This window comes from Spodoptera frugiperda, chromosome 4, assembly GCF_023101765.2.
Source record: "Spodoptera frugiperda isolate SF20-4 chromosome 4, AGI-APGP_CSIRO_Sfru_2.0, whole genome shotgun sequence".
NCBI lineage: Eukaryota > Metazoa > Arthropoda > Insecta > Lepidoptera > Noctuidae > Spodoptera > Spodoptera frugiperda.
Genome location: NC_064215.1, coordinates 3,390,688 through 3,410,825, shown reverse-complemented (window position 1 = coordinate 3,410,825; position 20,138 = coordinate 3,390,688). Strand labels below are relative to the sequence as shown.

At 40.4% G+C, this 20,138-nt stretch overlaps 1 protein-coding gene across 1 annotated transcript in view; it reads right to left on the bottom strand.

Moving 5' to 3' along the window:
* The window catches only part of LOC118272387 (supervillin), a 204,800-nt gene that overhangs the window by 80,871 nt on the left and 103,791 nt on the right, over positions 1–20,138 (bottom strand). The window contains 8 exon segments of the mRNA XM_050693448.1: positions 12,154–12,263; positions 12,743–13,309; positions 15,472–15,602; positions 16,537–16,771; positions 16,773–16,870; positions 17,183–17,374; positions 17,603–17,878; positions 18,440–18,933. Of these exon segments, the coding sequence (XP_050549405.1) occupies positions 12,154–12,263; positions 12,743–13,309; positions 15,472–15,602; positions 16,537–16,771; positions 16,773–16,870; positions 17,183–17,374; positions 17,603–17,878; positions 18,440–18,933 (2,103 nt within the window).

The following is a 20,138-nucleotide window of genomic DNA, read 5'->3' as shown; positions in this document are numbered from 1 at the left end:
GCTCTTCGACAGAAATCTGCAAATAATTATACCGGGACACAAGCGGAAAGTCAGTATTAAAATAATAACACATTACCAAAGGAAATAGCAATACGTTTAACGCAGGGACGGATGTTTGTGTATGCGATGTTTACATGATTCTCGTACACTGCTAATGTGTGTCGTTCTACACTATTTAACCCGATTCCGAGCTACATAGATCGCGTAATTAGCTTAATAGCGTTTATAGGCGTGCTTGCTTGAAAACTTTCAACTTTAAGGTAATTCGGATATTAACTGTTTAGAGAGAGAAAGGTTTTAAATATGTTTAGGTTTTGTATACAAGTAATTCTGTAAATGGTCAAAGGATTATAGAGAAAGCTTTATAATTATTTAATTGAACTTGTCTTGAGTAAAAAGCTGATAAACAATTTTTTTTTTTTTTTTTTACATTTAATGGGTCGACGTTTGGCCGCTATCTCACCTGATGGTAAGTGATGATGCGGCCTACGGTGGAGCACGTCTGCCCATAAGCAACCTATTCACTCGGGCCTTGAAGACACCCAAGTTATACCCATCAGGAAACACAGACTCCGGCAAGGAGTTCCACTCCCTAGCAGTTCGCACAAGGAAGCTTGAAGCGAAGCGCTTCGTGCGAGTGGGTGGGATATCTACCATGAAGCGGTGACGCCTCGCCGATTGTCTTGTGGTTCGATGATGAAAAGGACTAGGGGAAATCAAGTTGTGCAATTCCCCCGCACACTCTCCGAAATGTATCCGGTAAAAAACGGAAAGGCTTGCGACCTTGCGCCTGTGTTCAAGGCTTTGAAGCCGGGCCTCCACAAGCGCATCATCATTGATGAGCCTCTTGGCACGCCTTTCAATGTGTTCGAGCGCATCCAGCTGGTATTTGGCCGAGCCGTCCCAAAGGTGAGAACAGTACTCCATACATGACCGAACCTGCGCTTGGTAAAGGCTCAGCAGTTGTTCCGGTGTGAAGTACCGTCTCACCTTCGAGAGGATACCCAACTTCCTACCAGCCAGATGCGCCTTCGACTCTATATAAGAGCCGAAGTTAAGCGTAGGCGATAGAGTTACGCCCAGAAGCTCAAGATGATCCGCTACCGGAACGGACACATTTCGGAAAGTCGGAGCCAGCGGAAATTGACCCCGTTTGGCAGAGAATAGACACGCCTGGGTTTTGGTAGCGTTGAACTTGACCAAGTTGGCGTCACCCCAATCGGAGACCGCCTTCAAGGACGAGTTCAACCGTTCGACCATGGATTCTCTTAGAGACCGGATCTGTGTTCCGCTACTCCGCGCATCGGACACATACCTTTCAACAACTGTGCTGTCATCTGCATACCCAAAGATACCGGGCTTAAGCAGGTCGTTGATGTGCAGCAAAAAGAGCGTTGCTGAAAGTACTGACCCCTGAGGGACTCCGGCGTTGATGCCAAATTGGTCAGACGAGCAGCCTTCAATGACTACTCGAATTGACCGATCCCTCAGGAAATCTGCAATCCATCTGCACAGATCAGCGGGAAGTCCATATGCAGGAAGCTTGCCGATAAGGCTGTCGTGCCAAACCCTGTCAAAGGCCTTCGATATATCGAGAGAGACCGCTATTGCCTCCCCGTGCTTCTCGATGGCCTCGCTCCAAATGTGGGTGGCATACGCAAGAAGGTCCCCAGTGGATCGGTTGCGGCGAAACCCATACTGCTGATTGCTGAGGAGGTCGTTACCTTCAAGGTATGCCAGGAGCCTGTTGTTAAGTACACGTTCCATACTCTTGCAGAGTATGGACGTGACTGAGATTGGCCGGTAATTATTAGGGTCGGCACGACTACCTTTTTTGGGCACAGGCTGCACGTTGGCCAGCTTCCATGCAACCGGCACTTGACCAGTCTCCAAAGAAAGTCGAAACAGGCGTGTCAGGATTGGAGACAACTCAGGCGCACAGGTTTTTAAAACCACAGCTGGGATTCCGTCGGGGCCGCTGGCCTTGTTCACGTCGAGATTACGCAACGTCTTATATACCTCCTTCTGTCGTATGCGAATTTTTGACATATTCGTCTCGCAAACTCTATGGAGAGAAGGAGGCAAAGCGCCACCAGTATCAAGACGTGAAGATTCCGCAAATAGAGAAGCAAACAGGTTCGCTTTCTCTACCGCGGTGTGTGCCAGTGTCCCGTTAGGCCCCAGGAGAGGTGGGAGTGAAGGGCGGCAGAAGTTCGATTCAACCGCCTTGGCCAGGGACCAAAACGCTTTACTACCCGCTGGGTAAGAAGCCAGTTTGTTCCCTATTCGGCCAATGTGGTTGAACCGAGCCATCCGTAATGCCTTTTTGCATGACTTGGCAGCCCGGTTATAGGCTCTCTTCCTCTGAAGAATGTCGTCAGCCCTACGACGCCTGGCATCCGCCCATGCCAAGTATGCCGCATGCTTTCGCGCTTCAGCACGTCTGCAGTCGGCATCGAACCATGGACGAGTCCCACCGAAAGATGTCGCGTCCGAGAATGGAATGTAGTATTCCATGCCCTGACGCAACACCCCCGTTATGGCATCCGCACAAGCTGACGGGTCTTCAGTAGAGAAGCAGACAGGCCGCCAAGGATAGGATGCAAAAAAAGATCGCATCCCATCCCAATCTGCTGACTTGTACCGCCACATCCGCCGAGATCCTCTGGGACAAGGATCCGGTGGGGAGTACGTGGATACGGATTTCACCAGACAGTGGTCAGAGCTACCCAAGGGTGAAGAAACTGACACCGAGTAGCTGTCTGGATCAGTTGTCAGCAGAAGGTCTAAGCAGTTGGCAGTGTGCGAGTCGACATCGGGCACCCTTGTGGCCTCCTGGACCAGCTGGGTCAGGCCAAGCGTTAGCGCAAGCTTACGCATTTCCCTCCCAGCATGGTCAGTGCACTGGTATGGGAACAGCCACTCCTGGTGATGGGCGTTAAAGTCCCCCAGTAACACCAACTGGGCCGAAGGGTACCTCTGCCGAGCCGCATCCGCCGTCTCCACAAGGTGTTGAGCTAATCTGGTCGTCTCCAAATCTCCGCTGTGCGACCGGTAGACACAGGCATAGAGAATTTTCTCCATGCCTGTGTCCACCAGTATCCACAAGGTTGAAAAACTGGGGTCTTCAAAGTTTCGGAGACGCCGGTAACAGATGCCGTCTTGGACGTATAGGCATACGCCTGCGCGGGGAACGAACTTGTGCTCCAGGGAAAAGCCTGGGTAGTTCAGGTATGATACGTCCGACGGACATCTGATCTGGGTCTCCGAGAGAAACAAGAGCGTGGGGTTCTCGGTCTCCAGATGGTGATGGACCGCATTGAGATTGGAGTGCAAGCCTCGGATGTTAGAGAGGTGCACTTTGAGGGAGAGGGAGTGCAGCCGCTGTTTAACCCTTTTCTTTGCTCTTGTCTTCATAAAGGAGTGTGAGGTTGCTGAGAGGATGGCAGTGAAATGTTCCTCCACACAGGCGACCCCAGACGCGCACTGCAGTTAGCCACATCAATGGGAGGCCAGCCTGGAGACTGCGGGGACGCCCGAGCCCCCCCATGAATATCCATCGGGCCCTCTCGTCCGGTCGCCAACCGGCACGATGGCGTATCCATGGGATTTTTCGCTAGATGGCGGGGCAGCCTTTCACGTGTGGCTAGCACGCTAATTGGGCCCCCAACTATCTGCGGTCGGCCAGGGGTGCACCGTGCCTCGGATCCCGCTACCCTCCGCGACTGGCCACCCGATGAAGCTACACCAGCGCGCGCCAGATCGGTCTACCCATAGTGGAGCAAACATCTCGACCCATCCTCTCATACGGCTTCACCGAGCATCGTGGCGGAACACGGCTAGGCCGCTTGGCGACACAGTTTTGCTCGGTGGGTGGTCATAATGCCGTCGGCCGAAGCCTACCACCAGAGTGTCACCTGGTTAGCACCACCCAGAGGCCACGTGTAGGGATTCGTTTTTTTGGGTGCTCTCCTACGGACGAGGGTGACTCAGCCTCCAAACTTAGACTATCGTAAAAAAATAAGACTCCAATAGCTATAAGCGGTAGTAGTATTCAGTATACAAAGTTACATACAGAACCTCACGCCTGTCTCTCATGTGAGTAGCCACAATGGAACGCCAATTGCAACGAATCTTAGATATCCTTTCGCTTCATCAACAGTCATCACTCATCAGTCTTTTCATGCATGCCCGTTGGTTAAGGGTATCTACTTTTAATTTGGCCCTTCTTTATTCAGTATCTAATTTTAATTTGAAATACAACAACAACATTTTTACTCAATATGACAAGCTCCAGTTTCATATTTAGTGGAAATCCAGACATATGGGAACACAGACACATCTGTCATGGGCTTCGATGCAGTAAATAATGTTCAAAGACCACAACTAAACGTGAGGTAACCAACAGACCGGATGCTAAATCTACCTCGTATTATGTATATTTCCTACTTACATATGTACAGAGAACCGCACATCTATCTACTCTAGTTTATCAATTTTTTTCATAGGATTTTCGACTCTAAACCAAAACAATAAAGGTTGAAAATCGAATAAATATTATTGGTGTAGGTTGACCTGCTGTCGACTGCAGATTTATATGTAAAAGATAATATGTGTTGCGTACTCTAATGACTGTTGCTTTTATAAGAGCAAAATAAAGGAAAAGTGCTTTGTCAGGGTATAGCATAAGTATCAGTGTAATTTCCTGACGCTTTTGGAAGAATGAACTATAAGCTACAGGTAGTTGTGTAAACAAAATGAAACTAAGGTGTTATTTGTTTGAGCGTGTCGTGTATTTTTCTAAACATCCCTTCTGTTTGGCCGTTTGTCACATTCGTGTTTGGATAAACAGATGTCAAGTTATGGACACACTTCACGTAGCGTGTAGGTATTAAAACCTATCTACAATTAGGTAGTACTAGCGGACCCGACAGACGTTGTCCTGTCTACACGTTAATTTGAAAATTTTATTCTTTTTTTAATAAGCTAAAACATTCTGGACCTTTTTGATGAAAATTATTATTCAAATGTTATGACAATATCTAACGTCATTAATATTTGACACTGCGATGGTAGCGCCGTCCGTCGGATCCGATGTAAAACATTCCAAAATCAACAACTACTAATAAATTAAAAATTAATTAAAAAAACATTGTCCAGCGGACAAAATTGTGAATCTAAACCATTCTCAGATCCTCTTGAACACACACAAAAAGTTTCATCAAAATCCGTCTAGTCGTTTAAGAGGAGTTCAGTGACATACACACGTACAGAAGAATTATATATATAAAGATTTAACAGCTTTAATTACAAAATCAATCCGATCCTGGAATACAAGATAGGTAACCAAAAACAGTGTGTTATGAGGCTACCAAAACCATTGATTAAATCATACCTAAGTAATAGATCTCAGGCGGTAGTAGTGGGTGGCTATCGGTCAGATTTTATTGAAATCCCTAGCGGTGTTCCCCAGGGATCCCATTTGGGACCCTTATTTTACAATGCTTATCTATTTGATATCCATGAATCTTTCATAAACTCAGAACATTTAATGTATGCAGATGACAAAAAAATATTCTTTAAAATTAAAAGTATTAGTGACTGTGAACTTCTGCAAGCAGATTTAGATAACTTAACGAAGTACTATAACACTAATAAAATTACTGTAAATGTTAATAAATGTCAATGCATTAGTTATTCTCGTAAAATACACCCCGTTAATTTCCAATATAACTTTAACGGTATCATTATAAATAGAGTAAAAATAGTACGTGATTTGGGTGTCATATTTGACAACAAATTATCGTTTTCAGAACACATTGATTTCGTTACAACTAAGGCTTTTAAAAATCTAGGATTTGTTATAAGATCATGTAAAATTTTCAAAGATGTTGGATCTATAAAATCAGTTTATTTCGCATATGTACGCAGTATTCTTGAGTATGCCTGCCCCATTTGGTCACCGTTTTATATTATTTACGTAAGTCAACTTGAACGACTTCAACAAAAGTTTGTTAATCACCTCAACTACCGTCTCCGCAAACCTCCTATGTCGTACCAACAAAGTTGTAATACACATGGTATGCTGACCCTTGAACAGCGTCGCAAGATACTTGAGATGTGTCTGCTATATGATATATTGAATGGAAACCTCGATTGTGCGGACTTGTTATCACAGGTAAAATTTAACACACCGCAACGACGTACTCGCCACACTCCAATGTTATACGTACCAATTCATGCTACTAATTACGCACAAAATAACGTTGTTACGCGCATTGTTCGAACTCACAATACTACTTTCAAAGATATAGACATATTTACTTATTCTAAAAAAACATTTAAAACTCGATTGGTAAAAGCTCTGATAGACAAACAACCTGATGCAAGAAATTATAAAATCTAAAAAAAAAAAAAATATATTATGTAAGTATTTATGTTTAAAATATTATGTAAGTTGTATATTTGTAATATATATATTGTAAGGATGACAGCGGTGCTTTAATATACCGTACTGGACGACATGTACTGGACCAGTCATACGTTTATATGACACAATAAATAAATTCTTTGGTTGCGGTTTTTTATTTGCATCGCTGACATCTATTAGAAATTTTAAGAGCAATCTAATAATGTATAAGTGACTGTTTACTGTCCGTTTATAAGCCGAGTTATACCTAATTGTAATGTTATACTAAGGGAAACCTGTTATTAGCCTTACCATAAAAATGTATCCATATTGTTGTTTTACCTACCGTAACGCTGTTGGTTTTCTTAATAAAATAAATAAATAAATAAATAAATTGATGGTCAAGTATAATTTGGCGAAGTAAAACTACTTAATGTAATTTAACTCCCGGGAAGAACCACGTTCAAACCTCAAAGAGTGAAAGAAATTCGAGTTAAGCTCTCAAAACAATCTAATTGTTTGAAGGTCAGACATATCTAAGGTAAGGGGGTCATTCAGACATAACATATCTTCTTTTTTATGACGGGGGAACCTTCAAAAGGCACATAGCTTTCTGGGGATAAAATACTAGGGAGTGTAGGATTTTTACCTGACAAGAACCACTAATAGGCATAACATTCCAGAAGTAAGTACCTAATGCTGATACATCAACACTAGTATAAAAACAAGGTAAGCACAAGTACCTGTGTAGCCTCATGATCCGTTTCACCTTACATGGCTACTCCACACGACTTCCTAACCATTTCGCAAGGAAGCAACTGTGCCAGTCGGCCGTTCTACACTTCAATTGAAAACCAACTATATCAACTACAGAATAAGGTTTAAAATGCTTTGTATGTCAGTTCTGAACGAGTGCTACGCTAGACAATGCCCATTTTTGGTAATAAAACGATTACGCTTAACGTTTCGTGGTAAATGATAATAAATGTACGGTAGGCGTTATTTTACTTTGTTATTAAGTAGTAAATCGTATCTTGTAGTAGCGTGTACACTTGTACAGTTATGGCGGTATCGATATTTATGTTATTCGATAACAGTAGCTATAACGATATCGATTTCGAAATAACGTTATGCTTGTTATTATTTGTGTTTAGTACCGACTACCTTGGTTTGGCCTCATGCCAAACCAATCCAGTACACTAGAATTGAATAGAACTGTTTACTTATTGTGAGAATTTCATAAGATAATAAATACTGTTTTAGTCAAGTGGTTACAAGTGCGTCTATCAAAGGAAGGAAAGGCTTAGGTGTTATAACATACTTAGCTGGTTTTTTTTCACAACGGGAAAACTCATTAGTTTAATAGAGTAGAAGGCAAACGAGCAGACGGGTACACCTGATGGTGGATGGTCATTCCAATCAAGTCTTTAGCTTTCGTTAGATCTCCTAGTTTTAAAAATTTATTATCCACTTTAGGATGACCTGAAATCACTGTCATCTACAATCTTTATTTACACCTTTTGCCTACAAATAGAACCAACCAGTCAAGAAATTTTCCATTAAACTGTCTACTCAATTCTCTATCAGTTTTCCAGAAGCAGCGAAGCGCAAACTTCGGTTAGCGATATCCGAAGTCAGACGAGCGTAAAGCGCTTTCGTTGGAAAGCTCTGCGCATGCGCACCGCATGAGTGAAAACCAGGGACGTGATTAGAAAAGTGTGTAACAACCTGAATATTGTATATTAACGGGAAATTAGGTGTATGGTAATGATGTTGAGACAGTTTGATGGTGAATTAGTCTTGCTTAATTATCTACACATACTATTAAAATGCCAGTGAGCAACATAGTTAAGCTCAATCTGAGTTTGTTATCTATGCTTCGTAGTTCAGCATTATGTTACGTTTTAGAAGCAGTTTTTACCCTTGAATGCGCCGATGTAAGGGTGGTTTTACACCACATATGTGCTTTGTAGTTAAGCTGTGAAACCATGTGACCTTTTCCACTGATACTAAGCAATGTAGCTGTGTAAGTAAGATGTGCCGCCGCAAAGTAGCTGCACGAGGAAGATGCGCAGTTCGAGTATACAATGTATCGATAGCAGGGAAACCATCCATAGCACACTTCCACAGCACGCATCCTCCCATTCCACCACTGTTAATCTATGTGTACCAACTAATATGATTGGTGCAAGCCAAACGCATCCACAGCAACTTAACATAACACATCTCTGTTGGAAAAGCACCCTAGAGCTAGTACAAGTATTACGTAAAAATAAAAACAAAAGAAAAAAGTGAAATCTTATGATTGTCGGTAAAGAAAATGTTAGTAAGTCACATTAATTTAATGCACTGTTACACATGATTTCCCGTCGGCCTAGTCGGTAATTGGTAACTTTCCTTAATCCAAGTTGATTGTAGATCTATTACATAATTATTTATTGGAATTAGCAATAGAATAATATAATAAAGGTGTGACTTACCATCTTATTAAGTAACTGTTTGACTAGGAACTTGACTAGTTTCAAGCCATGCGAGAGAGAGGCTCGAGCAGCATTCCGCCACACACGATGCGGCGATTGTCGATGTGTTGAATGCTGTTCTTGAATATGAGCTCCTAGCATGGCTTGAAACTAGTCGAGTTCCTCGTGAAACAATTACGTGAGTAAGTCAATAACATAATAATTAATCCCCAATAATCAATCCCCCCTTCCCAATCTTCCCCATCCCCGATTCCCGAACAACAACCCTTAAATTCCTAACTCCCAAAAAGCCTGTAGTACCTGTCATCGAGACCTAAGTATAGTGTAGTGTGGTATAGCCTGGGGATAACGATCTTAGTGTATGAGTATACTGACTTCGATATCGAAATTATTTATTTTTAAACATGATTTTTTTTCTTGTACCTACTTTGTGATCGAGTAACACCGTTCAAATAAGATTAAAGTAAAAGGTTCAATCCTCAGATCGGAATACTTACTGTCGCTGTGAATGAAAAGTCTTGGTTTCTGTTGGTTTTTGGTGTTTATTTGTCTAATGAATTACGAGTGCCATAGCCAAAGAGTATACTTAGATACGCATAAATTTTATTTATCTCTGAAATCTATGTTTCACACACAATTTGTGATATATGAAGAAACAAATATTTTTGTCTAGATATTAGTCGGTTAAAAACAAATAAACAAGCTCAGTAACTTTATAACATAAAGTACGAAACTCCAATCTAATCTAAGCGGCTTCGTCTAAGCCGGAATCGAACCGGTTCCTGTTGCATTATCACACTTTAGAATATGAATTAGCTGCAGAGCGCACATGTTATCTTTACAAGAAACTAAGCTATCTTTATAAGAAAATATCTGATTTCAAGATGGTTTGTCTCACTGATAATCTAGATTTGAGACTCCGTTGGGACGTCCATTGTCTTTAGCGGGTTTTGATTTCTACACAGAATACTTAAGTTTTTTTTGTTATAAGTCCCATGTTATAAAGGGTGAGCCTATTGCCATAAACTGGAATAAATTCGAGACTCTGCGCTACTACTGAGAAATTTAAAAAACGAAAAGAAACTGATTAATACTTTGCCCGACCCGGGAATCGAACCCGAGACCCCTTATTAAATAGATGAATTTAGCATAACAATAAATGTTGTACATGTATAGTGATCAGTGTGTGTGCATGATATTATTAATACTCAAACGCGTCCTGTCGGCAGGCGCTCATCTAGTTGCGTTACTTCTAAATGGAAGCAATCAAGAAAGTCATTAAATCGGAGACGAGCCCGACCACATGGGAGATGGAATATCCTATTTACAAATATCTGTAGTCGGTTATGTAATTATAAAGGCAAGGATTTATAATAGTACATATGGTTTTATTTTAGTTTGTATATCGTAGTGGAAGAAATATTGGCTTTATGGGTGCGCGAGTGTGATGTTGGAAAATCTATGAAAATGATACTATTCTATTTATTTTGTATTATCGTCTACTATCTACATTTTAAATACTAGTTTCTGCCAGTGGCTTCACCCGCGTTCCCGTGGGATAAAAAGTATTTCTTCACCCAAATCTGTATATCAAATTTCATCAAAATCCATTCAAGTAGTTTTAGCGTGATTGACGGATAAAAATCCAAGCATACAAACTTACTTTTGAATTTATAATATTAGTGTGATTACGCAATGAACATAACTCCTTTTTCCAGTTATGTTATAATGCCAGACTACTTGCCTACTTTTCAGAATTTACTAGGAACTAAAAGACACACATTAATTCCTTGCTCGACCCGTAAATTATCCACATAACTGAGCTATGAGCATTTCTAATAAATTGCCAAGGACCAAATACTATAAGTACCTAATCTACAGTTTTATACTTTTATAGTATGTCTACATAATATTTTATCACAATATATAAAAATCTTTGCAAAATTTCACGACCTTGATACGCAACAGATGGCACAAAGTAAATTAATTCATACGTAATTATAATTAATGTGTAATATACACTGCAAAACCACACATGTATTATGTTAGACGTGTCTACCAACTCATTGTTATGTATGTAGAACAAACGGTTTATGTAATATTTTGTTTTATTATGTATTTCTTGTATGAAACGCTTGTGATATTGTGTTGTGGGAAAAGTGATCTTACCACCGTACTCAGAGTCATTTAGTGGTTACTTAACTCAGTCCTTAGCAATTCTTTTTGGAAACAAATTGTTACTCAGGAATAGTTTAAGTAATCGTTAAATGTTTCTGAGTGTGGCAGTTAATGCCTGAATTTAAGGTTAGTTATTATTTTAGATTTCGTTATCATAACTTCGTTGTATTTTAATAAAAGCATACTTATGTCAAACTATCAACTAACACAGGGCAGTATCACATTGATATTAAAAATGAGAAAGTTTGTTTGTTTGGGTGTTTCTCCGTCAATCACGCTGAAACTACTAAACTAGCTAGTAGAAAATCCGACGAATTTTACAACAATCTGGAAAATTCAATTATTTATTACAATTTCAGTTTACGTGAGCTTGTATCAAAGAATATTAATATTCAATGTAGGTATTAAAAAAAAGCGAACTATAGAAACATTTAATCAGGTTTACAGTTACATGAGGATATGTACTCAAGAAAGAAATACACCACCACGTGTAACGTATCATCATAATATAATATCTTTCAAGAGCATTTAATATGATATCGCGTGAGAAGTCGTTCATATTGCAGTTTGTATGGCTCAGATTCATTTCACATAGTAAACCTGTATTTTTCCCTAAGGAAATATGATCAGCTAATAGTCATATTAGCGCATTATTCTGAATAACTAACACATGAGATAGTGAGTGTGTTTGGAACAATCACACGTTTAAATACCTGTGCCAGTTTTGGCTAAAACAAATGTGTTCTATCATTTCATAATATGTCGTAGTGTTTAATATTTCGTAAATTGGACTAAAAAAGGAAAAGGTCCTCTATTAAACTGAACTCTTAATGAAGTTTGCCTTACGTTTAAAGTAATCGAAACAAGAGTACGTTCGGCGCCCTGATTGGTTTGTTTATTCGAGTCGGCCAATCAGAGCGCCGGGATAGTAATACTAAGGGTACTCTTTCCGCTGTTACTGATCAACTACCACAACCGTTTGACGTTGTATATCTACATATTACATAATTATAATATTCACTAAATTAATTAACGAGCAAAAGTACCACGTTTATGTTCACAATATAGTAATAACATTGTACATACCTGTGTCGCCCTCTGGTGTTGATGTGTCGCACCTCACGGCCGCCGCTGCTCTCCCCGTCACTGCCCGAACCCGGTATCTCCATCGTGTGGGAAGACACTGATTTGCTCACCTGCAGAAAAAAATATAAGGTTAGGATTACTGGATCTTTAATAAGATATAATAAGATACTTCTTAATAAAATAAATAAATAAATAAATAAATATGTTTTACTGCAGAATAGTACCCTACTTTTATGGGGGGGAGGAGGACGTAAAAGTTAACTAAGACTAAACATTTTAAAGATATAGGACAGCAGTAATGTCTGTACCTTTAGTGTAAGTATGTTTTACGTTTAACGAAATCGTAATGAGAGCACATTCGGGTTTGGCTGATTGGGCAGTTCAGTACTCAAACTCGTACTAAGCCCTGTGATAAACCTAAACCTTTATATTGCAATCTCCGGTTCGCCCGTCAAGCATATAAACCCGCTAATGTAGAAGAGACTAATTGTTCAGGACCGAACTATCAGGGGCCGTTGATTGATCATTTAATACTTAAAGTATTTATAAATCACTAAACAGTGATACAAAATAATACAACAAAACTTACAGGTGGAATGTATTTTCTGACAGCAGCAGTTAGCTCATCAATACTCTTCTCTTTCTTCACAGGATCTAAACCGAAGAACTTGTTCTTAGCAGCCTGGTTCAACTGCGATATCTTAAGCACTGGAGGTGGAACTTCTTGGGCTGGTGGCGGCACCTTCTCCGCAGGCCTTCTTAACTTGCCTAGTTGAATAGGCTCATCAATCTTCTTAACGAATCTTCTAAACCTATTTTGGTCGTCCTCCTTCTTCGCCTCTTCTGAAGGTTTCCTGCCAAGTTTACCCAGCATCGGGATCTTAACATCAGGGTTTTTGGCTTGTGTCAACCTCTCCTTTAACTCATTCGCTCCTGGTAGCTTAATCTTGCAGGGGAATGCTTCAGGATGTCTCGGTATGTCCGATTCTGTTCTAGAAGATTTCAATTTGTTCGGTTTGCGTTGGAATCTTCTAGGTTTCGGGTCTGGGAGCTCGTCGGAGCTGTCTGATGATGAACAGCTTTTCTCTGATGATGATACGCTTGAAGACACTGAGTCTTCGTCTGATGAACTATCGATGCCTTCGTCTTTAAGGCCCTGTAACAATAAATTGGTATATTTAATAATTTTGAAACATAAAGCTCACACAACTAAAGCTTACATACTCAAATTAGCATGCCATATTAGAATATACTAGCTGAAGCCTGTGGCGTCGCTCGCGTAGATTATGGACTTTGTGACAAATAAAAGAAGCCTAAGTTACTTCCTTAGTATATCAGCTCCCTGCCAATAATAGCCACGTTAAAATCAGTCCTGCGATTTCAGAGGTTAGCGAGAACAGATAGACAGACAGAGAAATAAAGACCCTCCAATTTCATTTATTAGTCTAGATTTTCGTTCTGTAGTAACAATGCAAATTAAAAGTAATAAATATATATATATATATATATAAAGTAAACATCTAGGTGTGATGTGTGTGCGAATCTGTATGTTTGTACGGCTAAGAAGAACGTCCTATCGTGGGCCATATTTTTATATTTTTAATAGAAATGAAATAATAGTAAACCTACTCTTTATTACTATCGCATTTATAAAATATGTATTCATATGTATTTTATCCACCCAGTAAGTTATCTATCCACCACAACATCTGTAGATGAGTCGTGCCAATATTCAGAACATCCGGAGTTGAGATTGACAATGTCATCCAACATCCAAGTAACTGACCTAGCTATCACATATACATAATTCAATATGTTATATAATCGAGATGACTAATACTGAATGCATCTAATACGTCTGCCATATGGCTAGAAGTAATAGCGGACTTAAAATTACCGTCTGTGAGCCAATAATTACGAGGCAATGCTACTCGTAGCTCTATTTTAAGTATATGTACAAACTAGCGGACCCGACAGACGTTGTCCTGTCTACACGTCTTTAATTTGAAAATTTTAATCTTTTTTTAATAAGCTAAAACCTTCTTGACCATTTTGATGAAAATTATTATTCAATTGTTATAACAATATCTAACGTCATTTATATTTGACACTGCGATGGTAGCGCCGTCTGCCGGATCCAATGTAAAACATTCCAAAATCAACAACTACAAATAAATTAAAATTTAATTAAAAAAACATTGTCAAGCGGACAAAATTGTGAATGTAAACCATTCTCAGATCCCCTTGAACACACACAAAAAAAATCATCAAAATCGATCCAGTCGTTTAAGAGAAGTTCAGTGACATACACACGTACAGAAGAATTATATATATAAAGATTATATTAAGGATGGAGATTACACTAAATAAATGCATAGGTAATTATTCTTACACGTAGTCGTGCGACCACTTGAAGATCAATTTTAATTGCTAAATCTAATATATAAAATTTCCATATCACAATATTAGTTACCGTACTCCTCCGAAATGGCTTGACCGATTTTTACCAAATTTTATATGCGTATTCAGTAGGTCTGAGAATCGGGTATTATCTATTTTCTAGAAATAATTTATAAGACAAAACAACGTTTGCTGGGTCAGCTAGTTTACAAAAAAACACACAAGAAAATTCAGTGCAAATTTTTGATAAACTCTATTAAATATCGTTTCAAGCTTACATTGAAATGCGATGCATACCAACAGCATTACGCACAGATTTATCCTTACGTACATACATACGATGCTATATTTATTTCCTATAGTTAATGTATATTGAACTATTTTAGTTCATATCAATATCGGTCGAGCCCATATATTTTTTTAATGGCTTCAAAATTAGGACGTTATGAAATGAAAGGTTTTAAATAGAAAGTTACGTTGGGATTTAACATACAGTTACGGTTTTAATATAATTTGCTTGTTTCATTAGTAAAGCGTTTGCAAGCGCTTTTACAATACACATAGGCCCATGTTTGGTGTCTGGTTCAGTTAGTTAGGTGAAGTTATGAAAACTAGAGGAATAAGTTTACTATGCCTATGTTTGGATAGCAAGTGTCGCATTTTTAGAACACGCGATTACAACTAGATGCATTTTACATACATTTTATTCAGGCCGTTCGCATGGCAACGCGCGCTAAACGCGCGTAGTCGCCGCGTAAACGCCTAGACTTTAAGCATGCGTTATCAAAACGCGTGCTTAACATTTCCCATCTCAACGTAGGCTATTATCGTTCTATTACAGGGTGATGCAGAGGTGTAGCGTGCGTGAATTGTAATTAGGTGTGGAAAAAAAGCAAAGGGTATACTAACTGTACAAACCTCTGAGCTTTCTCCCTTAGCTAAGGTCTTGGGCCTCGAAGGCACAACAGTTGACCCGGACTTGAGGATGCCCCTCACTTCGGGAGTTATCATGCGCTGAGCCCGCTCCGACGAAGAATCGTCATCCAAATCTGAAACATGACAGCTTAACTTAAAAAACTGTAATATGAAAATATCAGCCCCCTGTATATACAAAGCGTCAGATACATAGATAGAAGATTAGTGAAGCCGAAGGACGGTAGTTTAATCTCTCAATAAAATATAATTGTTAAATTCTAATAAATATTACGACATATTATGTTAATAAAAACAGCATAAAAGTTCTAATAGATCGGTCCAATATTTCATTGTCTTCAAACGACAAAATACTTCAAAGAGAAGGTTCTTAGTAAAAATCAAAACAATGTAACATTTTTCTACTATTACACAATTACTAAAATAAAATTAGCTATCCCGTCCCGTCCCCACCTACGTATCTGTGTCGTGACCTTAAGAAAGCGATCTCATGGGTTCTGACAGCTCTCCATGACTAGTTGACGATCTTCCATGATATTTGTGTGAGATATACAATATGAATAACTGCTGAGTAACATCGAGCGAGCCAATGACTAACTGGATTATTGAGCTCAGAATATAATACAGTGATCTGTTAAATATCACGATTCATGTCAAAATCTCAGTGGAGGTGACGGATTATTCGGAACACGTTCAGCGGTGCATGCACTCGGTTTAATTGTTACTCAAGCCTCGCAACGTTATCCACGTGTTTCTTATAAAATCACTCCGCATTGTCAGACGTCATAAAACAACAAAAGAACTCGACCAAACAACGAATATATTATGACAAACTACACAACACCAGCATTGTATAAACCTAACATGTTAAAATAATTAATACAACAAAACGTGCGATTAAATCGTGCAAAAGTTATACAGCATGCACTGGGTATACAGGACTTACGACTACAATATTACACCGATGGTATTAGTACCGATCGAGCCCACAGAAGCGAAACTGATCAAGCAAACGACAAAGTCAAACTCAAAATAATGAACAAATCAGACCTAAGCTCCTAAACTTGGCGTTCTGCCTCATAATATACTCTAAAGACGTGTTCTTGGCGCTGGCCGAACGGAACAGCTCCATTTTCAATTGAAAATCGTTATTACGGGGCACATCGTCGTGAGTGAGCGACTTGGTGAGGCGCTCGTTCTGGTCCAGCGCCTGCTGCAGCTGGCTGGCCAGCACCGGCATGGTGCGCAGCCGGCCGGCCCGCGCGCGCGCCGCCCGCGCCCGCGCCCGCGCCCGCCACCGGCGGCTTGTGCGTCAGCTTCGAGTTAAACATCTTCATCTTCTCCGACAGGGACATCTTCGCCGGGTCGTCTTCGTCTAACTTAGCTGCCACCGGTGAGTGTGTGCGTATTTACATAACATTGTGCAGTTGTGTTTACGATAGAGCCCGGGACATACACATAGTAGAGTAGTCGAGGACATGCAAAAAAGAAACAAAAGCCGACGATACATAAGACAGAAAGCGAATGTTTTGACTGTAATGCAAAATTTACATGCCTTTGATTGTCGATCAATTACTATTTGATTGCTTTAAAAATAAAAATATTGAAAATTTTACGAAAAGGACAAAACTCAGAGATACATTTACTGTTTCTATTGAACTGCAAAGCTACTGTATCGCAACAGTCGGAGCCTTACCATCTTCGTCCCTGTCGAGCACGTTGGCAGTACTTTTGGATTGAGGCAGCGGGAGTGCTTGTTCCTCGGTAGACTCGTTGGGGCTGACCACGGGCGCTGGGAAGGATATCGGCTGGCTTTTGAATCTGTCCGCCACGGAGGGTCCCTCCTTCAATTTGGAACGACTGTGACGGAGCAGAGGTTTTGGAGTTCCTGGAACATGCATGTTCGCCAATGTAATAATACATTTATAATGTGTGACTCACAAATTTTCGAATCATCCAGATTTCATGATTACTAAACAAGACATAAATAACGAATTTATATCCATAGCAGTCATGTCGTAACGTCTTGGCGTTATGTTTGAAATGAAATGAACTTTTCTTTTAAGAACATCTGTTTTACAATGTTTGTAAAGATTAACCGAAAGTAAACAATTACCTTTAGCCTGCTGTTGCAGCTGTTGCCACATACTGGCCCGAGCCACCACGCTGTTGCTCTTGACCAGACCGAGAGCAAATCCACTTGGTTCCCTGTTCTCATCATCGCTGCCTGCTTCTTCGGGACTCCTCAGAGCCTCGTTCTCGGTGGACTTCCTCTCACGGTCCATGGTGAGAAGACCACGCTCGATAGACGAAGACGACCACTCGTTGCTACTACTGTTTGTTGCGTGATTGTCTCTGATCTCTTGGCTTTCGATCAAGCCAAGCTCCTCGCCTGGAATATTGCGAATTAAATATTACAAGAGAGGAAACATTTCGACATAATATCAAGAAACAGCAATCAAAAGTGTAAAGTATTTATTGAACAGTTTTTCGTTTGCTCATATTTCAATGACAACAAAGAATTAGGCAAAAAAACGACACAAATCGCTTAATAACCGATTAATCTACCTTCAAGTAATGCAATGACGTTTGACAAAGAACACGTGCATTACATTGACCCAAATAAGTGGGCCGAGAGACATCTGCAAGGTTATACTGTGTTTATTTTCAAAACCGACCTAATACGAATAGCGGCGCATTCGGTAAAATCTAATTTTACCAAACAGAACGTAAACAAACCGCAAGTTAACGCCGGCCGCGCCGGACACAACTGATCGCTTTCATATGGGTACTTTATGACACTGACACTTGTCACTACTGGACGCACTAAATAAGCCTAACGATGTTTTACACTATAGCGCTCTGCACGTTCGTTCCGATAAAAATAAGTTTACGAGTTTAATAAACTAACCAACTGCCCAGCGTCATTAGTGAATTTCAGAGAAAGACTTACCGGAATGTGGACCGGAATCTCTGGAGGAAGCGCGGTTATACACTCCACTGTCACACGACACATTCAAGCTCCAGTTGTCGGCCTCGGCTTGGTGCCTTTCGTCTTCTTCCAGAGCGCGACTGTCCTCGTCTAAAGCCACGCGCACTTTGTTCACTTCTTGTTCAATTTCATCCAACGTCGATTGTTTCCTTTCAGAATTCACATCGATGTTTTCAAAGTCTAGAAATGTTGCTTCACCGTAGCTGTCGTCCTTGGTACTACCACCGTCAGAAAACCCATTGGCTGTAGTAGGAGACTTGGCATTGAACGAGATGGCACCGTACGGTGGCGAATCCAATGCCTGCGCGAAGTCTGCGAAGGGATCTGGTTCGGGTTCCCCTGGTAGGGGATAAGGGCCCCTGTTAGAGGGAGCAATACCGGACTCGACGGGTCGGCTCGGAAAACTACAGCCCGCGGGGCCGAACGCTGGGAAACGCGCTTGGCCCGGTTCCAAACTGCGAAATGAGAAAAGAAACATTTTAAAGTAGAACACACCCGTACATAAGAAAGAGACGGTCGCTGTTTCAGCTCGCCTTCATAAATTTCGATGAATTATGGCGTGAGTGATTGGATCGGCGTCGCCGATCTATCGTTTTAGGGAAGTTTGACACCATCGGCAATATAAGCTAAATATAAATGTCTGTTCTCGATTTGAACGTTATCGATCGAGGTTCGATCTATAAACGATTTACTGCCGAATAGCAGACGGACATAATTTTTTATAAGTGTTTTTTATTTCGTTGTGCTGATAGTACTACAATATTTACTTCAATGTATAACATTTCTTATACAGTTATTGACTATATAGCTTTAAATTAGATAAGGTTAGGATAATTTCACAGAATAAAGTTTCTAGACGAGTGATATGATGCAGTTTAAAATGGAGATCACGTTTGACGATAGCTGCATTTCAATGGATAAGCATTTAAGGGAGCGCGGAGTTAAGCGCACAGCCGGATCGGTCATAAAACTCTTGATGCGTGCTTTGAAGCACAACAGAGCCAGAAATAGTGTTTGACCCACTAACGACTGGAGCGCTTATTTCCGTCATCAAGACAGCGCCAGCGAATGTATTAGCACTATGTCGAACCAATATTAATTACAATCAATTAGCGCAAACTAAAACAAATCCTAATGATTTTGTTGAAGCAGCACAGTGAATGCAATCATACAATAATGAAGGCAATCAGCTCGCAACGACTGTGGGCAGATTTGGATTTATTCTTATTATAGTTCTGCGAGACAACGCCAAGTCGCTAGGATGAATAATGCAGTAGCATTTGTTAAGTAGGTAATGCCAACACTATAAAAAGATATTTTGACAACAAGAGACAACAATCAAGGGAACACCTACTATACATACAAGACATTTAGGTATTATTTTTAAAATAAAAAAAGATTTAAAACAGTTTTCTGGTACAGTTATAAATTCTAATTCAAACACAAGCTGGAACATCATCCAATGACTTCTACCGATTTGGGGGAGGCGAGAGGGAATGTCTGACTAAAAACCACCCTATTTCTACTCCTGCTTTTCGAGCTGAAACCCAGGTACCCCACCAGGCAGTCCGCAGCTCCGAGTAGGGAAGTGACCCTTGTGGATTGCAAAGAGTAGACAACAGTTGCTTTATTTAAAATAACGAATACGACACTCAGTCGA